Source organism: Gallinula chloropus, assembly GCF_964237585.1.
Source record: "Gallinula chloropus genome assembly, chromosome: 10".
Classification (NCBI taxonomy): domain Eukaryota; kingdom Metazoa; phylum Chordata; class Aves; order Gruiformes; family Rallidae; genus Gallinula; species Gallinula chloropus.
In genome coordinates this window covers 6,661,478-6,682,905 of record NC_140095.1, presented here as the reverse complement: position 1 = coordinate 6,682,905, position 21,428 = coordinate 6,661,478, and the positions used below count along the sequence as shown (strand labels likewise).

The 21,428-nt window shown below is 39.2% G+C and overlaps 1 protein-coding gene across 1 annotated transcript in view; it reads left to right on the top strand.

Annotated features, from left to right (window-relative positions):
* The window catches only part of SLIT3 (slit guidance ligand 3), a gene marked incomplete at its 5' end in the record, with an annotated part of 502,705 nt that overhangs the window by 6,391 nt on the left and 474,886 nt on the right, over window positions 1-21,428 (top strand). The window contains 2 exons of the mRNA XM_084268563.1: window positions 17,431-17,502; window positions 19,099-19,170. Coding sequence (XP_084124689.1) covers window positions 17,431-17,502; window positions 19,099-19,170 — 144 coding nt within the window. The remainder of the gene's footprint in view (window positions 1-17,430; window positions 17,503-19,098; window positions 19,171-21,428) is intronic.

The window sequence follows — 21,428 nt, the reverse complement described above, 5'->3', positions numbered from 1 at the left end:
GCTGGACTTTGGTCTTGATGGAAGCTTCACTGTTTCTTGTAACACTGCAACCACTGTCCTATCTCAAATGTTGTGTTAACCTTAGGAGGAGGTTGTGGAATGTTCTTCATGAGTAAGCTAGTACCTCTCAGCCCTTTCACCTCTTTATCCTCTGCATCCAGACAGATGCTGGATCACGTAAAGAATTTCAGGGGCTCAATATTCAAACCTTTTTCAACAGCGACTGGTCTCTGGCTGGGGAGAAACTGTGACTGTGAGGAGGTGTGCTCCTCCAGTGCTAGCAGGTCATGTATTGGCTTTTAAGTAAAGGCAATTCTGGTGGAGGCTTCATGATGGCAGCTGTAGGAATCGGCATGTACATCCTCTCTCTTGCTGTTCCACAGCTCTGTAAACGGGCTTCTCTTTTTTTCTGTTTGGCTTATTTTTTGCTCCTGCTATTTGTCTTCTTCACATGGAGACGAAGCAAGCTTCTAACTTGTTGATTAAGTGCATCATTGTAGTATTATATAAGGGTTTAGGCTTGGGACTGCTGTTGTTACCCTCAAGATTTCCTAAAAGCAACCAAAAAGGTCAAATTGATGTAGCCTTACACTGGCAAGCACAACACATTAACGAACATAAAAGGGATGAGGGCAAGAAAGGGCTGGGTTCAAGTAATATTCTGGTTGCAACATGCCCCAAGCTATTCTGTTTTCAGCGTTTTTCAAATCTTTTCCTCCAGAGATCTGTGGTACTCTGTTTATTTTCAAATCTGTTTTCAATGTTGTCTGATCAGACCTATCATTTCAGATCCTGAATGGCTCTGAGTAATGGCAAGAACTTTTTCTTCTCTGTTGAGAAATGGCCTTGTAAGCAACTGACTGTCTTTTCTAATGGTACTAAATACATAAAAGGTCTATCTGCCTATTTACATAAGGGAACAGGCCTGTGATCTGGTGCTTGGAGTAAATTTTAGATGACTTGAGGCCACCACTGTACAAGAGAGTTTAAGAGGCTGGTTCTTACCTCTCTTCCAGTTATTTTCAGCTTTTTTGCCATTTTTTTTTTTTTAAATTTACACCAACTGTATCTGGTCTGTCAGTTGTCTCTGTCAGAATAAATTTGTCTTGTATTTCGGTTTTACACCATCTGTTTGATGGCAGTGGTATATGTTTTTAATCCTGTGATTGATAGATTCCTGGAGCTTTTAATTAGATTTTTTACCTTTCTATCTGTGAGTTGCTTCTTTTCCTGAGACCTTAATTTAATTTTGTCCTTCAGGTGGAAATAATTTCAACTGATGGCTATATTCTACCCTTATCTGTCACTGATGAAGGGACATTTTCATTAAACAGCTCTGCTGAAATGAGGAAGAAAAGACCAGCTTTAAACCACAAAGTTGTCTTGACTTTTCAGCAAGCAATGTGCAAAAGCTGTCTGAAGTTGACTCTTAAATTGATTTTAGAATTCGGGTTGGTCGCCAACTCGCTTTTACCTGTGCTTTCCTAAAAGCTTGTGGCACTGTTGCAGAAAAGACTCTTTGCTTTTCCTGTCAAAGAGACTTGGTAGGAAAGCCCTCTGCTCTTCCTGCAGTGAGGTCTCTGACTCCTGCCTTACTTCAGTTGCATGGTGAGGATTCAACCTTATGGAAGTCTTACCAGGTTATTAATGAAGACCCTCAAAAACCTATAAAGTGTGTTTAGAGTCCAAGTAATGTGGAGAATTTTGGGAGATGACACGTTTATTGCTCATGTCATGCTGATTGCTGTGTGGATCTGAGTTCATTCCACTGAGGTGCAAAGCTTTTAGCAATGATGCTATATTTGGGAGTTTAGTTGGAGAGATTTTAACCTGTAGTGTGGTGATACTGCAGTGATATGATGCTGTGACTGTACATGAGGGCAGTCACCCAAAAGAAGATGACAAATCAGCTTGCTATGATTTTTCAGAGTGTTTTCTCTGTGCACCTTCGCAGTGGCTTCTATCTGAATAAACAAATCAATGGTTTTGTTTTAGTCAGGGCTCCATCTAAGTGGAGGGATGAAGTGCTCTGGAAGTTAATGATTTGGAGATCAGTAACCCATTTCAACAGCCTCTGAATGTGCTTGTAGAAGGTGTGAGGTGTTGGGGGGTGGGCATGAACTCCATTTCTGATAGGTTTTTAATTTTTTTTCCCATCCATCATGATGTTCTTTCTTGGAAGGAACTGCTCTCATTTAAAAAAAGTTTCCTTTCGGTGAAACTTCAGGTTTACTGGAGTTTGCACAATATCATTTTAAAATATGTAAAGGAAGTTAGGTTACTTCAGAGTTGAGGACAGTGCTTGCTGTACCAATTAGTACTGTTTCATCTGCTTGTCTTCATCCTTTTGCTCTGTTTTTGCTGAAAGCCCTTTGGGACTGACTTGTTTGCATAATGTTTAACATGAAAATCTCTGGAGCTATTGAAAGGGGGCTCCTAGGCATGATAACAGAAGTGGTAATAAATAGATTTCATATCAGTGAATCTGAGGTTCTGATCTCCAAAAATCACAGCACTACAAAGTGAAGTTTTTAATGTCTGGCTCCAAACTCTTTTTCCCAAGAGGTAGATTCTGTCAGGGCTGGCTGCTTGGCTTGGGGTGGGGCGGTGGAGCGGGGAGGGAGAGTGTGTGAATGAACATTCTTGTGAATGTTTTGAAAGATAAGCATTTAACTGTTATGGAAATAACATGCTGAAAGCAGAATCATAGGTGCACTCTCCTGCACATGAACAGTTAGAAGACTATTTCTTCATCCTTGTTTTCTCAGTTGGTCTTTTTCCTTTATTCCAGTGGCTGGTGAGGAATGTGCTAGTTACCTTACAGTGTACATTTATTTTGTACAAGTTATTACTGGCTTATGGTGTTACTGGGCTCTAATAAATAACCCTGACAGTTTCAAAAGGTATGGGCTGTGAGTTGTGAGCCTTATGTGCCTTCTCAGGTCACGGGAGAACAAAACGTCTTGAGTCACTTCAGCCAAGCTGTCCTACTGATATTTTCCCTGACATTTTCTCTGGGTATGCACTGGTGATTCACCAGTTCAGATATTATAGCAGCTTTTGAAATGGAAGTACCCCTCAGCTGTCTGTCTAGCAAATATGGTTATTAGCGTTAGCACTAGATGTAATTCTTGATACAATATAATACTGACCTAATACAAAAATGTGACTTGGAGAAGCTTTTTCTGCAAACAACTTAGCTTGAAGTAGAGAAGATTCCAATTCCAAACTTGAGTTTTTCTGTATAGATTGCAAAGAACACATCCTAAAATGGAAGCCATTTCCCAAGTATGTTGTAATCCTGTTTCTGGGGTCGTGCTGCCTTGTCGAAGATGGATAACCAACCAAAGGCATTCTCAGTTGTTACCCAGAACTCTCTGTAAGAGAACAATTTGCTTTACATGGATGATTACCCCCCCTGTCCCTTACTATAAGAAAGAAGCAAACAGCACAGGATCCTTGTCTGCCAAACGTTTGGGTGCTCATTCTCTGTGCTTTAGAATAGAATACCTTGCATATCAAGGCTGTAAAGCAAATGTGGCCACATGATATCAAGGCTGTTCAAATTAATCACTGTGCGTATACGTGTACTGGTCATGGACAGATATGGAGACACTAATGCTTAATTAAAACAGTTGCATTGTTTTAACATGACTCTGGCAATTCTTAGTCAGAAAAAAGCTGCATCCTGAAAGCATTTCCAACATCTTGTGCCTTCCTGTTAGTCATAAATCATGTTTTGCCTGGGTTTTAGTGGGACTTTAGCTTATGGATTGTTCTGCAGGTTTGTCTTTCATCTGTGTGATGGTTTTGTTTAGACTGGGGAGGTACTATCTTAAATACTTCTTTTGAAATGCTGATTTTGGGAAAACCTCGATGAAACCTCTTTGGTGAGGGTGACAGTGGTTACAGCATCGTTTAGCAAGGTGGGAATTTGAGGGTGACAAGCTTTGCTGAAATAGCCAAGGAGTGATCGAAAGAGGCTGTCTGTCTCATCTTGGAGTTATAGACCTGGTGTTTTAAGAATATAGCTGGGAAGCAAAATAGAGAATTTGTTATAAGGAAATAGTAGTGGGAAGCAATAGTGTATTTCTGAAATGTCTAACTAAATGTGGTAGGGAGGTAAGCTGGAGACAAGGATGAAGTGGTGAAACAAATCATGGAAATAAAATTCTTGACCAAAGAACAATTGTTTTCCAGAAATGGAAGTAGATAGTGAGAAATTAAGCCCTAAGGCAAAGGGTGGTTCCTGAGTGAGACAGAAAACACGCATCTGGAAGTAAGCTTCCCAGATAAGAATGTGAAAGGATAAAACCCAGCCCAATGGTCCTTTGGAGCTGTGAGTTATAATAGGTAACTTATGCAAGGGCAGCAAAAGATGATGAACAACCAAAAGTGTTTCATGGATTTTTTTGGGGTTGTGGCTTTTAGTTCTTTTCAACCTGAGAAGTTATTCAATTGTTCATGAAGTTTTTTAGAAGTTGAAAATGAATCGTTTCCGGTTGAGTTTAACTTCCTTTTATAGTGTAGATATTTCCGAGGTTGTTTCTCCGTAGTTCTCAGGTACGTAATAGGCTGAGTGCAAGGTGGGTTTTGTAGGCATGAGTAATTTCAGTAACTTCAAATATCAAATGTGTGCCAAGTTTTATTTAGAAAAACAGTAGTTTGCTCTTCATGTAGCAAACATGGTGAAATCAATTCAACTTCGCTCCAGCAAGACAACTCTTGAAAACCAAAATTTGGAGGACGCGGAGGGATAGGGAAGGTCTGCTTCAGAATGAAGAAAATTGTGGGTCTAACATCTGGATGCTAACTTGGTCAAGTCAGTACACAACTTCTTTCAAGATATAATTTTACATATTAAAACTGTCCTACATCTTCTACTACAAGTTCTTGGCTTAATCTGCTCCTTAATGGCAATTGTACACATGGACACAGAGCGGTACTTCTTGGAAGGGATAGAGTTGGTAACACTGGGTGCTTGTTAAATGGGGAAAAAAAAGCCCTCAAAACCAACAACAAAAACCCAAATGCAAACAAAGACCTCTGCTACCTTTCCAGAAAAATATCTCCTGGGAAGACTTTCTAGACTATGCATGTCTGAAAGTGAGCAAGGAGATGAAATCAAGGCTTGATTTTCATGTCGGGCTTTGCTAAAATAATTTGTTTGGTAGAACACTTTTCCCAAGTCCTCAAGAATTACAGCAGTCAGAAGCAAGTGTGAAACGTGTCAAGTCCTAAACATCAGATTGTCTGTATTAGTGAAGAGCACACAAACAGATAGATGCTTCTTTGCTGCGTTATATTTAGTCATATACCACATGATTAAATGAAATAACAGACTTACATGAAAAGATATGACACCATTGCTGTGGAATAAAGTGATGTAAATTTTGCTGAAGTTTGCATGTAATGTTTGTGTTTTTTTCTCCAGATGACCCTGTTTTAAGTGATTATAGAATTATAAAGCAAAACGACCAACAAAAAAGCTTGCAGATTGTACTTCACTCTGACTCATTTCACAAAAAATAGTCATTTTTGTCAATCCTTGTTTCTCATTGTATTTACTGTGTTTTGTTCTAAAGCCCTTTATAAGAAATGAACATTAAACACACTGGAGAAATTATTAAATTTGGGAAAGTGCTTTTGTTGTAAATATTAGTAATGATGCTAACTCTGAAGAATGCTCATACTTCCTCGAAGACTTTTTTCTGAAGTTCAGTTATCACAGGCTATATTTCACATTGATTTACAAGGTATTTCTCTTTGAGATAATGAATGTGAATTCATTTGGGTAACCGTTGAAGTCCAGAAGTGATTGTGATTGGAGGGCAGGTATATATCTGTTCATATCATGAGGAGATTGTCCACTTGGTAGTTTACTGAAAATATGGCATAAAGAATGTTTGATGTTTGTCTCATTTCTACCTGCATAACTTGCTTGGTCTTTGTTGTAATATCACTGCACCAATGTAATCACCTACTGGCCACACAAACAGCTGGCCCATGTTGGATATGAAAGGCAAGTTAGTTACAGAGTTCAGACATGGTTAAACGCCATCATGAATTAAGTAAAAAATGCCATTTTTATATAAGCAGCTCTTAACCTTGGGGGTGTTTTGTTGGGGTTTTTTTAATATGAATGAAAATTTTGCTTGAGCTAACATGGCACAGTGCTGTATTTGGTCTTTATCATGTGCACGTCCTGGCTTCATATGAAATGTTTCTGTAGCAACTGTATTTTAACATATTTTCTAAAGAAACCAACAAAGGTTTTATCCTTTTCTTTGTAGAACATGTAGAGTCTTTGAAGTAGGAAAGGCCTTCTGAAAGTCTCCTAGTTCAGCCTCCGCTCAAAGCAGCGTCAACATAGAATTCAGACCAGGTTAGACAGGGATTTGTCCGATTGGGTCTGGAAAACCACAGCACCTTTTCTTATAAACAGCTCCAATCTCCCATATTTCAATTTATGGTTACTGGGTATCTTTTGTTGTGTATCTCAGTGAAGAGCCTTTCTGCATGTTCAGAGTAACCCCTTTGCAGGTATTGGAAGACTGCTCTTCAGTCACCCAAAGCCTGCCCTTCTGTAGACTAAACAAGCGAAGCTTCCTCAGACTTGTATAGTCAAGTCATTGATCATTTCAGTGATATTTTACTGGCCTTGTTCAAGTTTATTTGCATCTTTCCTGGACTGAGGGGACTAACACTGGACACAGTATTCCCTTTAGTACTTGAGAGAGGCACTGTTTTCCCTTAATCTGCAGATGTTGTTTCAACATACAAGGCAGGTCAGGCTGGTCAGGCATGATTTAACTTCGATAAATCTGTTGGCTGTTTTCAGTCATCTTCTCTTCTGTGTGTCTGTCCAGAAACTGGTTCCAATAGACTTCTCCAGGGACCAAAACGTGGCTGATGCTGGGGAGCCTGTGCTTTGCTGTGTCTTCCTTTTAAACTCTTTTTGTAGTATTTACCTCTGTCAGGGATGTCACAGCAAGGCTGCGCTTTACCATCCAGATCTTTCTACACCAACAGATACATCTGATCTCTTTCCATAGGCTTTTATTGGTCAGGGTTTCTGAAGAGGTCCTTGATTTGATCCTGTGCTGCTGCTGGTTGCTTCACCTCCTTGCACCTTGTCTTCAGACACAAAGACTTGGGAGACTGTCGGTGAAAACTTTGTGTAACAAAGGCATTGCACACCTCAGTCTGCTGCTAAACCATCATATATTGCTTAATCTTTTATAGCTAATGCACAGCTAGAGGCTTTTCTTGATGATCCTTACTAGCATAAACTCTAGCTGAGTTTTGCCCTTCCTAGTACCACACTTAATGTTTGGGCAATGTTTCTGCACTTTTGTGTACCATAGCCACTCCTCTGCACAGTCATGAGGCGCCTGTTATGCCAAGGTGATATTCTGAAACTGATGCTTGTTCTCCTCAGTGTATGTAGTGCTTCCAACTGGGAGGCTTCAATAAACCCCCTGAATTACTACAAGTTGCAGAATTCTGTGAAATCAAATTGTGCTTTCCTGATTCCAGGGTCTGTGGTCTGCTGCTTACCTTCCTCACAGCCCTTAGCAATTTGAAAGTCATTGTTACATGATCACTAAAGCCAAGCATTTTTACTGAATATCTCACCTCCACCCACTTGATTTGTGAGTAGCAAATGTGGAAAACTTAATTCATGGTTGGCCCATCTATCATCTGTTTGAGGAAGCTTATGCCTGACACCCCCTGGGAACCTTCTGTCTGGCCTGCTGCTGTGCTGCCTATGAAGGAAATGTCAGGGAGATTGAAATTCCTCGTAAGAACCAGGGGACTGTGGTCTGGAGACTTTCTCCCATTGCTGAAATGAGTGGTGTCTCATTCACCCTGAGTGGGTTGTTGGTAACAAACTCCTCCCGCAATGTTACCTCTGGTGATCTCTTCTCTGATGTAGATTTGCACACTCAATGGGACTCTCACCTGGTCCACAGAAGAGCACCAGATCTTTGAGCTGTCCCTTCACATGAATGGCAATCTCTCCTTCTCTTCCTCTTCCTTGCCTGTGTTTACTGGGAAGCTTGTATTCAAGCGTCACCAAACATACGTATGACAAGAGCTGTCCCACCATGTAAGCTATTGGCTTTGCATTTCTGCATCTGTTGGCAAAACCATAGCTCTTCCTGCTTGTTCTGTGAGCTTTGTATCTGTGTACTGGCATGTGAGGTTGTGCCAGTACAACCTCTCACCCTGTTTCCTTCTTCCTGGGCACCTCTTCATCTTTCACAGGGGCATAAATGACATTACTGAGGGAGGTCTAGAGTATGTCAAGAGTAGCATAAAAGTCTGAGTACAAAACTGAAAGACACAGGAGTGTGAAATGTACTGTTAAAACATTAATCTGCCAGCATAAAATTTCCCTTACATGTAATAAAATCTGCAAACTCCAGTGGGTAGTTGGGAGTTCTGGAAGGCTGGGACAAACATGTATTTCCTCAGAAGAAAGGGAGTACTTGAATTACTCTTGATTGTGCTGCTTTCTGCTGGTCTCAGTTATGACTTCAGCAGCAGTCTGCTGAATGGGGAGTTCAGCCACTGCACAATTTGCAGAAGGTAGTTGTTTTTTTTTCTTGGTGTTTTTTAACACCTATAGTTTGCCAAGTAATTTTTCTTATTTTCACAAGAATGAGGACAGAAGTGTGTTGCCTGCAAGCAGTTCCAGATCATTTTGACACTTAATGTGGGTTATTAACCAAACACTACTGTAATGGGCTTAAGAATGGATAGTCTATTCACAAAATTGGGGCACTTAACCTCTAAGATCAGTTTTCTCATTGTTCAGAAAGAAAGAAAATAGTCTGAGTCATACCTGAAAGCCTTTTTTGAATTAGGAGCTGTATCGTGTAGGTGTCTTAGAGAAGTGTGATGGACTGCAGCATGGAATTGGTATATTCCAGCTATTGTGTGGCTATTTAGTTACTACCTAAATGATTTTGGACACTGAAACTACCCAGTGTTATACATGTGAGATCCAACAGCTGCAACAAAAATTACTGTATGTTGGGTTGCAAGTTGTTTGTTCTGGTTTATCATGGATAGCAACAAAATCACTGGATCCCAGTCTGTGTTAATACACTCTGTGCAGCACTAGTTTGCAGAATATTTCTCAATCTTGTTGAAAATTAGTCATTGTGGCAGAGCCTGTTTTTTCTCTACTGCATTTTCATCCACATATGACTTGATCTCACTGAGACCAGGGAAGGGGGTCTGTACTCTCCTGTGTATTCGGTAGTTATAAACTGCAGTGAGGTAGAATCACAGAATGTGTTTGGTTGGAAGGGACCTTTACAGATCATCTATTCCAACCCCCCTGTAGTGAGCAGGGATGTCTCCTTTAGATCAGGTCGTTCTGAGCCCTATCAAGCCTGACTTTGAGTATCCAGGGATGGGGCCTCCACCACTTCTCTGGGCCACCTGTTCCAGTGATCTGCCACCCTCATGTTGAAGAAGTTTTTCCTAATATCCAACCTAAATCTCCCCTTTTTGAGTTTAAAACTAATCACCCCTCATCCTACTGTTCCATTCCCTTTCCCAGCTTGCTTATAGGCACCTTGCAGGTACTGGAAGGCTGCTATAAGGTTCCCCCAGAGCCTTTTCTTCTCTAGAACTGCCAAGGGTACACTGCTGATGGTTTGTGGGCCAATGGCACTCCAAGATACTTTGCTGAAAGGCAGCTCCCTGGTCAGTCAGTGCCCTGCCTGTAGTTGTTGCATGGGTTTATTTTCTTCTAGGTGGTTTTGTTGGGTTTTTTTCTCCTGGTTGCATTAGATGATGTCAAATATTTAGAGAGTGCCAGTCACCGTAGAAGTCAGGAAAAAAAATTCTCATGCTCCTTTACAAAGTCACGTTTGCTTTAAGAAGAAAAGAATAGCTTTAAAAGATTCTTACTTAAAGATGGGATGTACCTTTTAAAAAGAAGAAATTATTTCAGCTGAACATGATTTTGAAATGCTTTTTTTGTCTTCACAAGTGATGCCTTTATTTACCCCGGAGATTTGGAAACTAATGGAATTTGTGTATTTCATAAAAATCTAGTCCCAGAACTTTATTTCCTTCATTGCAAAAGTTGAGATGAAAGTATGTAAAATCTGAAGATATGCAGATTGTGCTGCCAGAGGGTTTTATGGTAGTGTTATAATTGAGTAGTTTATCATAGTAACTTTGAAGTTTTTGGATTGAAGGCATAAGAGAATTGCCAAGCACGTTCTGTAGGGAATTGTAGTCATTTAAGGTTAAGAGGCTAGTGGCAGTCCATACCCATTAAAGACAAATTAACTCCATAGCAGAAATCCTGGAAAATGGTAAAAAAAATGCAACAGATACTGGGTGTGTAAAGACTGCAAAGGGGAACCAAAAGCTGCAATGGGGATGTGTTCCCACAGGGGAGTTAATTTTTGTCCTTTTGTGGATTATGGTCGTTAGTGTGTTCCCAAAGAACAAAAGCACTCATAAAAAGAGGAGGGATTTAATGAACAACCTTTTGTCTCCAGCTCTGCAGGTAGCTTTCATTAAAATGAAGGAGGTAGTCCTCGTGGTTTTAAGCTTGTGGAGTGCAGTAGGTAGCCAAGTGAATGGTTAACTTCCCTGTAAAAATGCATGTCTCCTCCAGTTCAGGTGTGTGCATGTTCACAGTTACCTTGCACAGTGATTCGAGGTTGGGAAAGCAAATCAAACAAAACTTGAAAGGGATGACTCAGCTGTCATTCTAGCAGGTGGTTTGGATCGACTAAGTCCTTTAGCAGTGTGATGGCAAAACAATAAAAGCCTTGTTTCCCAAGAATGTGTGCTGCTTGAGTTATTTGGAGGAATTGGGCTAATGAAAAATATCAGTAACTCTTTAGATGCAGGAATTCTGATTCAATTCTTATCACCTAAATTGTAGCTCCCACTGTTTGAATATTACTGGTAAGCTGATTTATCATATAAATTATATTCTTTGGAATGTATTACAAATTAATCATAACAAAGAACGAGTTATTCTTCAAACAGTTTCTCTTAAATTGATGGGCAAATTATTTTTCTTCTGTTCTTCATGAACTTTTGGAAGTTCCTGTGTTGTGTCCTAGCTGAGGTTTGTTTTGATGCAAGTTCTAGATGGTGTGGTGGATCCTGACCTTTTTTGTTCTTAGGAGCAACAGAGATTTTGATTATGTTCTGTGTTATATACAAAACTTATGCATTCCTTGTTGGAAAATACAGCACCTATAGCTCACAGACTTGAAAACCAAACAAATCCATGAAGGAGTTGTACTGAGAGCTAACTACTGTTTGTGCTTTAGGGAGGCTTTTGACCTTGGCTTCTATGCACCTAGAAAAGCATAATTAGGTAACCAGAGCCAGCTCCAAAATGGGCAGCTGATTAAAAAAAAAAGTCTATAGCCTTGGAAGAGTCAAGGAATTGATTTAGGGATTCACCTTGGTATGTGTGAGACTCACAAGTGCCATGATGGCCTAGACTATAGATAATCGTGGAGACAACAATGCACAGGGGATGCAGCAGGTAGCAAAATGATATCTGAGCAGTAGGAGCTTGCTACAGTCTAGTAGTGTTCTGAATTTTTTCATCCTTGTATAGAAAAGCATTTGAATTTCGTGTAGGATTTTTTTATTTATAGGTAAGTATTGAACTATTGATTTGAAGATTGTTGCAAGACTTCAACATCTGATTGCCTGCCTTATTGACTCTTTTGTAAGACTTGTAATGTTTATTTTGGTAGTGATATGTATCAAATCTGGTCTTCTACGTTGCAGAAGTATAGGCTCAGAGCTGGTCTAAGATGAGTGTGTGTCTTTGGCATGGTATGTGAGTCTAGAAGACAGAGGCACATAGTGCAGGGTGGCGAGGGGGTTTACTTCATCTTATAAAATTTATGCCGTCTGAGGAACAATGTGGGGTTTGAGAATAACAACGTCCAGATGTTTTACAGGAGTTGATGACTAAGCAAAATAATTAGCAATTGAAATTTAAGTAATTTAACAGAGGAAATTTGTGCACTCCTAGTGCTTTAGAAGCTGTATAGTGGTGTGCTCCAGGGAAGGCTGGAGATGGCTTAAAACATAGAAAAGTCTGTCGTAAGTTCACTAGATTGCCTTTAGAGAAGAGTGGAAGGTGAAGCAATATAGAGGGATTCCTGCTATGGAGCAGGATTTGCTCCAGTTGCTCCAAATGTCCTTGCTTGTAGCAAGTGTGTATGTACATTGTGTGACTTGGTCTTCAACGTCTACAAAGTAGGTATTCAATTAAATTGTTACTGGAACATAGCAGGATATGTTTGAGTAAAGCTGCCTTTAATAGTTTCATGATGTCTTGTAGCCAATGATTTGGCATTGGTTGCAGTTAAATGCATTTTAAATTCACCTTTATGGTATGATTCTCCCCATGTCTTTGACCCAAATGATTTCTTCTCAAGGCTGTATTAGCTTCCAACAGTTCTTAGGAACACTGATGTGTTTGAGAGCCAACTGAGATTAGATGTTAAGGTTTAGCTTTTTGTAGTTTAAACCCACTAGTGAGCCAGTAATCAGCTGCCAAACTTTATAAAGGAAACGTAAAATATTATGTTGCCCACAAACACCAGCTGTAAACCACTAATGTCTGCATTAGTTCAATAACTTCACAGTCCTGAAGTTTAATTGACTAATGGGGTAACCTGTGGCAATCTACTCCTTCACAGCAGTGTTAGACCTACTGTGAACAGGAGGAGGAAGTGTTACATAGAGTTTATCAAGGTTTCAGTCTGGGTTTCTTCAAAAGGCACATAAGCCTTGAGGGAAAGCATGCTGGGACAGGCAAATGCTCAGAAGGTAAATGCTGCTTTATAAAACGGAGGTGGCAGTTATCAATTAAATCCTAAATGGTTTAAGGGAAGTGAACTTCACGAAGAACAGCTCTCTTAAAGATGGAGCCTTGTGTAAGTAATTGTACTCACAGAAATGGAAGCATTCAACTTAGCTACTAACCTTCAGAACGGTTCCATAGCCTAATTGATGTTATGTATACAATACAGGCTGTGCCAATCTGTGAGAGCAGAGGGAAAAACCATCTCAATACATGTACTGATCAAGGAAAGTTTAAGTCTTTCCTTGCCTGGGGAACTGCAGGTTTCTCCAGAGGAAGAATGTTGTATAGGAGGAGTGGTTTTACGGCTGGAACTTGAGCAGTACAGCTGATGTGTGGGACTGGTCTCTCAGACTGGGCAGGAGGGGTGGTGTGCTGGAGAGATTGCTCTGTGTGGCAGGAATGCAGTTTTGCATACACCTGTCCAGGCTGAGTAAAGCTGTGCTGAGAATGAGGGCTTATCAAAATGGATGAAGTCATGGCCAATGGCTCTGTGCTGCCCTGTACATCTCAGCTGGCTCCTGTCTGCTTGGGAGAACTCTGACCAGCTTGTTGCTGTCCCTTGGTAGACCTTTTCCGAGATACAGGCAAGGGAAAACTGCTGAGGAATGACATGAAAAACAGATGGAAAACAACATGCAAGTAAACCACAAGCTATTTATGCATTGCTTACTCCAGACTCTGTTCTTTCCAATGCTTCTTGCAATCAGGTCACCCTGGCGCACCAGTGAGTAGTTAATGATGCACCAGGGTGGAAGAACTGAACTGAGAACAGAAGAGGAAATTAAGCAGGAAAATCTGAAAAATGTAGGCAGTGATTCAAAGGTAGTCCTGGAGAAAAGCACGATTCAATCAGCAACATAAACACAAATGGAAGAGAACGGATGGTACGTGCAGTGGACGTGCCCTCTAGTTGCTCTGTGGGTCTGTGTTTTTCTTTAATGGACCTTTTCATAATTATGGCTGATATAAGTCAAGCAAGGATACTGTCTTGTTTGTAGATGGATTTTTCCCCTCCTCATTTCCTTACCGTTATCTTCAGTTCCCATCTGTGACAAGAACATACTTTCCAGACAGTAGAATGTTTCTTGTATGTCCTGTGCTAAGATGCACATACTCTTAGAAGTTTATTCTGGTTTTAAATTATTTTATGACTGAAGAATTTTCTTACTAGTATTTTGACTTTTATTAATAAGTATCAGAATAGATTTCAGTATTACAAAGCACTTATTTCTGCACTCTTGTGTGTCTCATATGCTGCTCCAGTCCTGTTAATGCCTTGCTTCTACCTCAGAAAGATGAACTATGAGATTCACGCAAATGACTGAAAAAGACAAAAAGTAGTATGTATTCTATGCCTATATGGCTTCTGGTTCTAATAGCAGAATTGAGTAAAAAACTTCTTGTTATGGATGATGTAGCATTGTTGGTCAGAACCCTAGAGTTTGGGTGGGTTTTTTTAAATAGTTGTTAATCTTTTGTCTTTTCCCATCGTCTATGGCAAATTGTGTTGCTGTAGCAAAAGATGGAGACCATAAACTGGAGCTGGTTTGCACCTGGCACAAACCTTGTAGATACAAGGGCTGAAGGTTTTGCCAGTATGAATTCTGAGCTCTGTCATCATCGTCGCAGTCTTACCAGTACCAGAGAACCCTTAGTTATGGAGTGGTTCATACTGTATGCAACTTAGTTCTTTGTGTTGGGGTTGGCTTTTGGATTTTTTAAGCTTTTTGTTCCAGTAAGTGAATGCATCAGCATGTTAAAATGACCTTAAAAGGAGCTGAATTCCATATCACTTTGCATTCGAGGTTTAGGGAGCACATGAGAGAACCATTATGCACGTTTAGGAATATGAAGAGTTATTTCCTCAGCCGAGTGAGTACAATTACCTGTACTCATCTAAATATTTACTTTTTTTATAAGTAGATGATAGTGTTCATAGTGGGAAAATCAGTCCTGTTTCTTCTCTGAATGTTGAAAATGTACCTTTAACAAGCTTAAACTTCAAAATACAGAACTGCATTTATTTGACAATGTGATTCACACTGGAAAAATGAAATTTGTTACCATGGCAATTGCTTTCCATTTAATGTCTTAGAAGAGTATTGCTTCGTATTGGCAGGAAAAAAATTGATTCAAAGGAAATAATCATTTGTGTTGGAACACTGGTGCCTCTTCATAGTACTTCTGTCTTACTAATAGAAACTCATGTGAGGTGAAAAAAGACTGGCTTAAGTAGCAGCCAGAGTTAAAGGCTTGAGCATAACTGCATGTGTGATGGAAAATTACTAGAAGTTGTGCCAGCCAGAAGTACCTCTTCCTCCCTGCAGGATGGTGTATGAGCAATTACAAATGATTCAACTCCTGAACACTTCAGGAGCTTTCGCATTTTGCTTGCAGTTTTACTTGCTAGGTGCTTAGAAGCCATCCTAGGCAGCCATCTCTGCAGCATTTTTCAGAATACAAACATGATAGTCGAGGCATTCCTGGAAGTTCTGACTTCTACCCTTTCCTTGAATTCTCTTTTTTACCTAGAGAAATAATCAACTTGAAACAGCACTTAAGAACAGCCATCTGATTTTCAGAAGTTATTTCAGGGTCAAGGTTTATGCAGGTGTCAGATTGCCAAATGTACTTAAAAATAATACTGAAGTCTCTTTTGTTGTTGTTGTTGCAGAATTTTACTAGAAATGGGAGAGAAATTGGACCCTCTAAATTAAAAAAAGGTATATCCCAGTACACATTAATGCAGGAACGATAGTAAAATTTAATTGCATAGGAAAAGCCTCTACTTCCTCTTTTGGATTTGAGATCTCATGTTCTCATGAGATGAATGCCTAGTTTCAGATCTTATGTTCTGTGTTACAAAATGAATGTCTAGCTTCATGGCAAGTTTTTAATATTAGATTGTAAGTATTGGATGACAATAGATAATTTTTATCCAAGTGTGTTGTTGACTATCCTATCGTTTGGAAAATACTGAATGCTTTTTTGGTGTGAAAATTTTTACCCCAAAGGCTTGTGTCTCTGTTGTCTAGTAGCTTTTAGGAGGCAATAGGACTCAAAAGAAAAAAGCATACTCTGACATTAGAAAAGGTATTTTTCAGAAAAGGCTTCTGGTATCTAGATAACTGACACTCAGCAAGCTTGTGGTGACATTATGGAGTGTATATCTGCTCTTACTTAATTGTAAGTTTGCAGCATATTGTTTGTTATGTTGAAGTAAGCATGGTTGGAGTCCAGGGAGAAAGGCTATCTGTTCGTCTCGTCCCTGTTGGTTAGCACGAGGTCAGGTAGAAAAATCTGGACAGAAAAAAATCCCAACAGCCAAACTCCAACCAGCAGGACATGCTCAATTGTGAGAATTTCAGGGATGCAAAGCAAAAACAAGTCTTAAGGGGAAAAGACAGCAACACGATCCTGTAGCACAGGCAGGTATGTGGTCTGCTCTTTGAATGGAAATTGTGGAAACACTCATAATGTTGGGTAACAAAAGGATTATTTTTGGAAAAGCACCGAAGTTAGTGTGCTGGGAGCTATCCTGAAGGATAGGATCTGTCTCGTGAGAAGGATAAAGTTTATAAATTCCTTTATTTTAAATTTAATTTACTTAAGAGACAACTTCTATGAATCAAATTAAAACTACAGTGTTTTATTTTGATATTTGTTCTATTAAGATCTAAGTTTAGACATGAAATTCTTCCGTGCTCTTGATGTGCTCGCTCCAAAGAAAAGCTGCAGAACAGTGGGCAGCTCAAGATTTAGTTACAGTGGGTTTTCCATGTTGTGAAAAAAGATTCCAGTTCCTTATTAGGTTTGTGTCTAAAGCATAAATTAGCACAGACTGCAATGGAGTGCAGGAGGAAAATGTGTCTGCACATAACAGAGGTTCTAGGAAATTGAGAGTTCAAAGACAGAAGGTAGGAACTGGCAAAGAGTGAACACATGTGGGAAGCAGGTCAGTGTGATGAACAGTATCTTCTGAAAACCAGCACTTCCAAAAAGCTGGGATCAGGAGGTGACCAATTAGGACCCTTGTGAAAAAAAAAAAAAACAACAAGCTTTTCTATAACTCAGCAAATGTTCCAATCACCTGGGTAGGACCATGCTGAGGAGTCACTGAATTAAGCTGTTCTCTCAAGCTGTGTGTAGTCCAAGTTTCTGTGCTAGGAACAGGCACACTTGAGTTTAGAATAACCCCAGAGTTTGGTTTTAATTCTGGGGATGAGTATGCTGTTTCGGATGTACTATACGAAAGGGTGTTCCATGTATTTTGCCTCTTACAAGAGTGTGGTATTGAGGGACAAAGAAGCATATGGTGAGCACTGATACTAGAAATAAAAAGGGAAGAAATCTCTTTTGAGAGCAGCGTGCTCAGATGAGGCAAAATGCATCAGGCCAGATAACTTGCTGCTTGAGATTTTAATGACAACATTAGTTTGTACCACTTGAGGAGCTGAAAGATGCTCCAGTGTTGGAGATCCTTTCTGCTAAAGGAATTTTGGATGTCAGTCACAATGTCTGAAGGCTGGTTTGTTTTTCCCCTGCAGTGATCTAGAAAAAAATAATATCACAAGAATCACGAAGACGGACTTCACAGGGCTGAAGAATCTCCGTGTCTTGTGAGTATAACACACAACCTGTCTGTCTTTACAAGACTGTTTTAGGGTGCCAGTACTAGGAATGTCCATAACTCCAGAGATGAAGTGCTAGTGAGTTCTGAACGTGATTCAGTTACCAGTGTTCTTTTAACCATGCAACTGACACAGTTTGTGATGTGAAACAGTAAATTTCAGTTCAGAGCTATTTAATTGTTTGTGTTCCTCACTGGCTTTCAGTAAATACTGTGATAATAATTTTGGTCTGCTTAGACATTAATCAATTATACTAAACCACTAGCAAACAGAACTTTCAAATTTTGGCCACTTAAAGGTACAGTCCCATTTAATAGCACTTTTGTAGAACATTAAGCCAGAGCTTAAGGATATTGATAGCTGTAGAAGTTATTAAGGAAATGTGATTTTTTTGAGTCTAATATAAAGTAATAAATATGAACAAAATGATGGTGATTTTTCTGATCTACAAGTTCAAGAGCTTGACCATACTTGTAAATGGGCCTTGAATGTCAAAAGGGGAAACATCAGTGTACAGAAGCAGTCATTCCTGATTTCCTCTTTCCTATGAAAGTCAAATGATGCCATAAACATAATGATGAGAATTAGAACTACTTAATAAATATTGTAGTTATACATATATTATTTTTTCCTTAATAATCTTGGGTCAGAAGAACAAGAAATAGATTTTGAATGTGTTTTGGTACTTCCAGTACAAGTTGGCGATTGATCAGTTTCAAATTAATTCATTCTTCTCCATCAATAATGATAACACAAGAATACAATCTGATGGGTGCCTTCAGGTGCTAGAAGGCTGCTATAAGACTTCACAGAGCCTTCTTTTCCCCAGGCTGAATAAAGCCAACACTGTCCAGCTGTCTTCATAGGAGAGCTCTAGGCCCCTGATCATTGTGGCTGTCTCTGTACTCTAACAAATGTATGTCTGTCTTGTCCTGGGGACCCCAGAGTTGGATGCAGTCCTGCAGGTGGGGTCTTCCCAGAGAGGGGCGGAATCTTCCATCTCAGCAATCTGGTCATGGTTTTTTTCATGCAGCCCAGGACACAGTTGGCTTTCTGGGATGTTGATCTTCTCATCCACCAACACCCCCAAGTCCTTTCCCTCAGCACTGCTCTTCAGTCTGTTCCCTGCCGAGCCCGTAGTTGTGCTGGGGATTGCCCCAACCCACATGTAGGACCTTGCATTTGGCCTTGGTGAACTTCATGAGGTTTGCATGGGCCTCCTAGAGGCTCTTGGAATTGGGTATCTTGGTTACGTTATATAAGAACTAATATACTAAGGATGTAAGAATCACCCTCATCACCCTCTAGACCAAGGGTCGATGCTTTGAGCCTGACGATTATGGTTCTGAAAACTTAGGAACAAAAAACTTTCCAAATCTGCCTGTCAGGAGACAACTTTTAAATCCGTTTCTTGTTAGTGAACAAGAGAAACAGTGCTGTTAATATGAATTGTTTTAATAATCTCTAATTATAACTGTTACTGGAACTTCTGTGAAAAGCAATTTTGTAGCATGCATGAAGAGAAGTGGGCAGAGTCTTTTATTCTTTTGTCTTTAAAATTAACTGATATTTCTGAAATTGCAGGCACTTGGAAGAAAATCAGATTACTGTGATAGAACGTGGAGCATTTCAGGATCTAAAACAACTTGAACGGCTGTAAGTGTCTCTATTTATGTACTTATGGAAAATCTGCAGGTTTACTACCTCACTGATGATGATTGTTTATAGTGTTTCATGATTATTAAATTAACATTCTTTAAGAAAAAGGGGGAGTTGGATACCTGCCTAAATTACAGTATGCTTTTAGACACAGTTGAATTTATATTCCATGATAGCTAATAGTTGACATAAAATGTACAATTGCTTGTCAAAAAACCAGAATTGTTAGTGACACCAGAATTAATATGAAAAAGACATTATCTCAGTAACTCTTAAAATCTATATGTAGGTGAAGATAGATTTGTTTATCATATTTTCATATTATTATATATATTTAATGTATATTTTAGTGCTTATACATATATAAAACCCACTTATGCTAATGGCAGTTGCATTTGTCTCCGTTGAGAAGCACAGTATTTCTAAAGGCAGTTGCCATTAGACTTAATGTTCTGATCAACGTAATTGCCTATAAAGTTGCGTAACACCACTAATTGTGGGGTATTGTGCTAGACTTAGTGGAGAAAAAACTAGATTTCTTCTGCTTTTGATACTAATTAAATTCTTTTTCTCAGAAAGGGTGAATGTAAGAGGTCTCTAAATCCTCAATCCAATTTATAGAGAGCTGCTGGCCCTGTAAGATAGGAAAAAGCACAAAAGGAACGTTATGTCCCCGTGATACTCTGTAGGGTGTACTGTGTAGGGCTGTCAAGTAGCTGGGTTAATCTTGTCTGCTTGTGATGGGAGCAGGATAACATCTCTAGCCATGCAATAGTGAGAATTATTCCTTGCTACAGGTGGTGGGTGACTAGAGCAAAATTGCGTGCTGGTTGGGAATGTGCCCTTGTTAAATAAAGCAGGAAGGGTTTTTTGCTTGATGGGTAACTCAAGTTATCTGCAAGGGGTTTGTTGTGGGACTTCGGATTTCCTAATGGGTGTATTGTAAAGCAGCTTTGAAGAGTGATGTTCCCACTAGCAGTTGTTCAGGAGAAGTCTGGAGAATTGACCATATGTTGTACTAAAACGATTTCAGATGATCTCAGGAATAGATTTGCCTTTAAGTAGTTTAACTAGTGTCTTGAACTTTTAAAATCACTTTGCTCGGGATTTTTGTCTTGAATTCCAAAACTCCATTTATGGAAATAAGTGAGATAAGTTTTAAATTCTGATCATAACCTATTTTTTCTATTCCTGGTACAAGTGCAGTTAGTCAGCTCTTTGAGGGCAGCGGGGTTGCCGTAGCCCATTTATTTCACACTCCTTGAGCAGTATAAAATAACCAGCCGAACTTTCCAAAATTAAGCACGGTCCAAGACTGTAGAAATGCTTGTTCATGTTACATCTCATCTTTGAGAGACAGTATCTTAACTAAGTTCTAGCTTTAAACTCATTTTATATCTATGTGTGTGTGAGTAGGTTTCTTTCTCATATCTCTATGTAAAGATAGATTTAGTTGAACTATGAAATGAGTTTTGAAAAAAATCTGTGAGAACGGCTGGCTGTTAGTGACCAGAAATGGTACTCAGGTCTTGTCTCAATGTGTTGTTTTTCTGTAGAGCCTGCTCTCTTAGCAAATGCAAGCAACGTATTTTTGTGAAACCAGAAGTTCGGAAATATGATACCTTTAGTAGTGTCTGTTTAAGTGTGGGATGTTTGAAAGTTTTACTTTTTTTTTTTTCTTGTGCGAACTCTTAACTTGGCCTGTTATACGTACTGAATCTCTGCTTCTCTTTAGGATTGCCTGTCATTAAAATATTTCCTAAATGAATGTAGTATGAAAGGGGAGGCCTGGAAACTTGCAACTTTTTGGTATTTTAGCTTAAATCATTTTTAGGACAAAACTATAAATCTGATTTTTTTGCCATGAGTCAGTAGGCTTTGGAGAATGAACTGTGGAAAGATTGGCATAACTTATAAAGGCTAAATTGCAACATTTTAGGTGATATTAAAGCTATTTTATTAAACATTGTCAAACATTGCAAAACGTTAATGAAGAAAGTATGATTGTTGAATTAAAAAAACCCTGGCTTTTCTCCATTTAATTTCTTTCAAATAACAAATAAAAACTGCTTATATCGCTTCAATTTTGGAATAATCTTCCCTTTTGATCTGTTGAAGTGGATGCAAAAGTAATCATTAACTACTATTTAAACAAGGCATCTGCATTGGGTCAGACTTTAAAAAACAGGAGTAATTTCTGTTCCTGGCAAAATACCATTTATAAAGGTCTTTTGTTCATAGTAACAGTGGAAGTA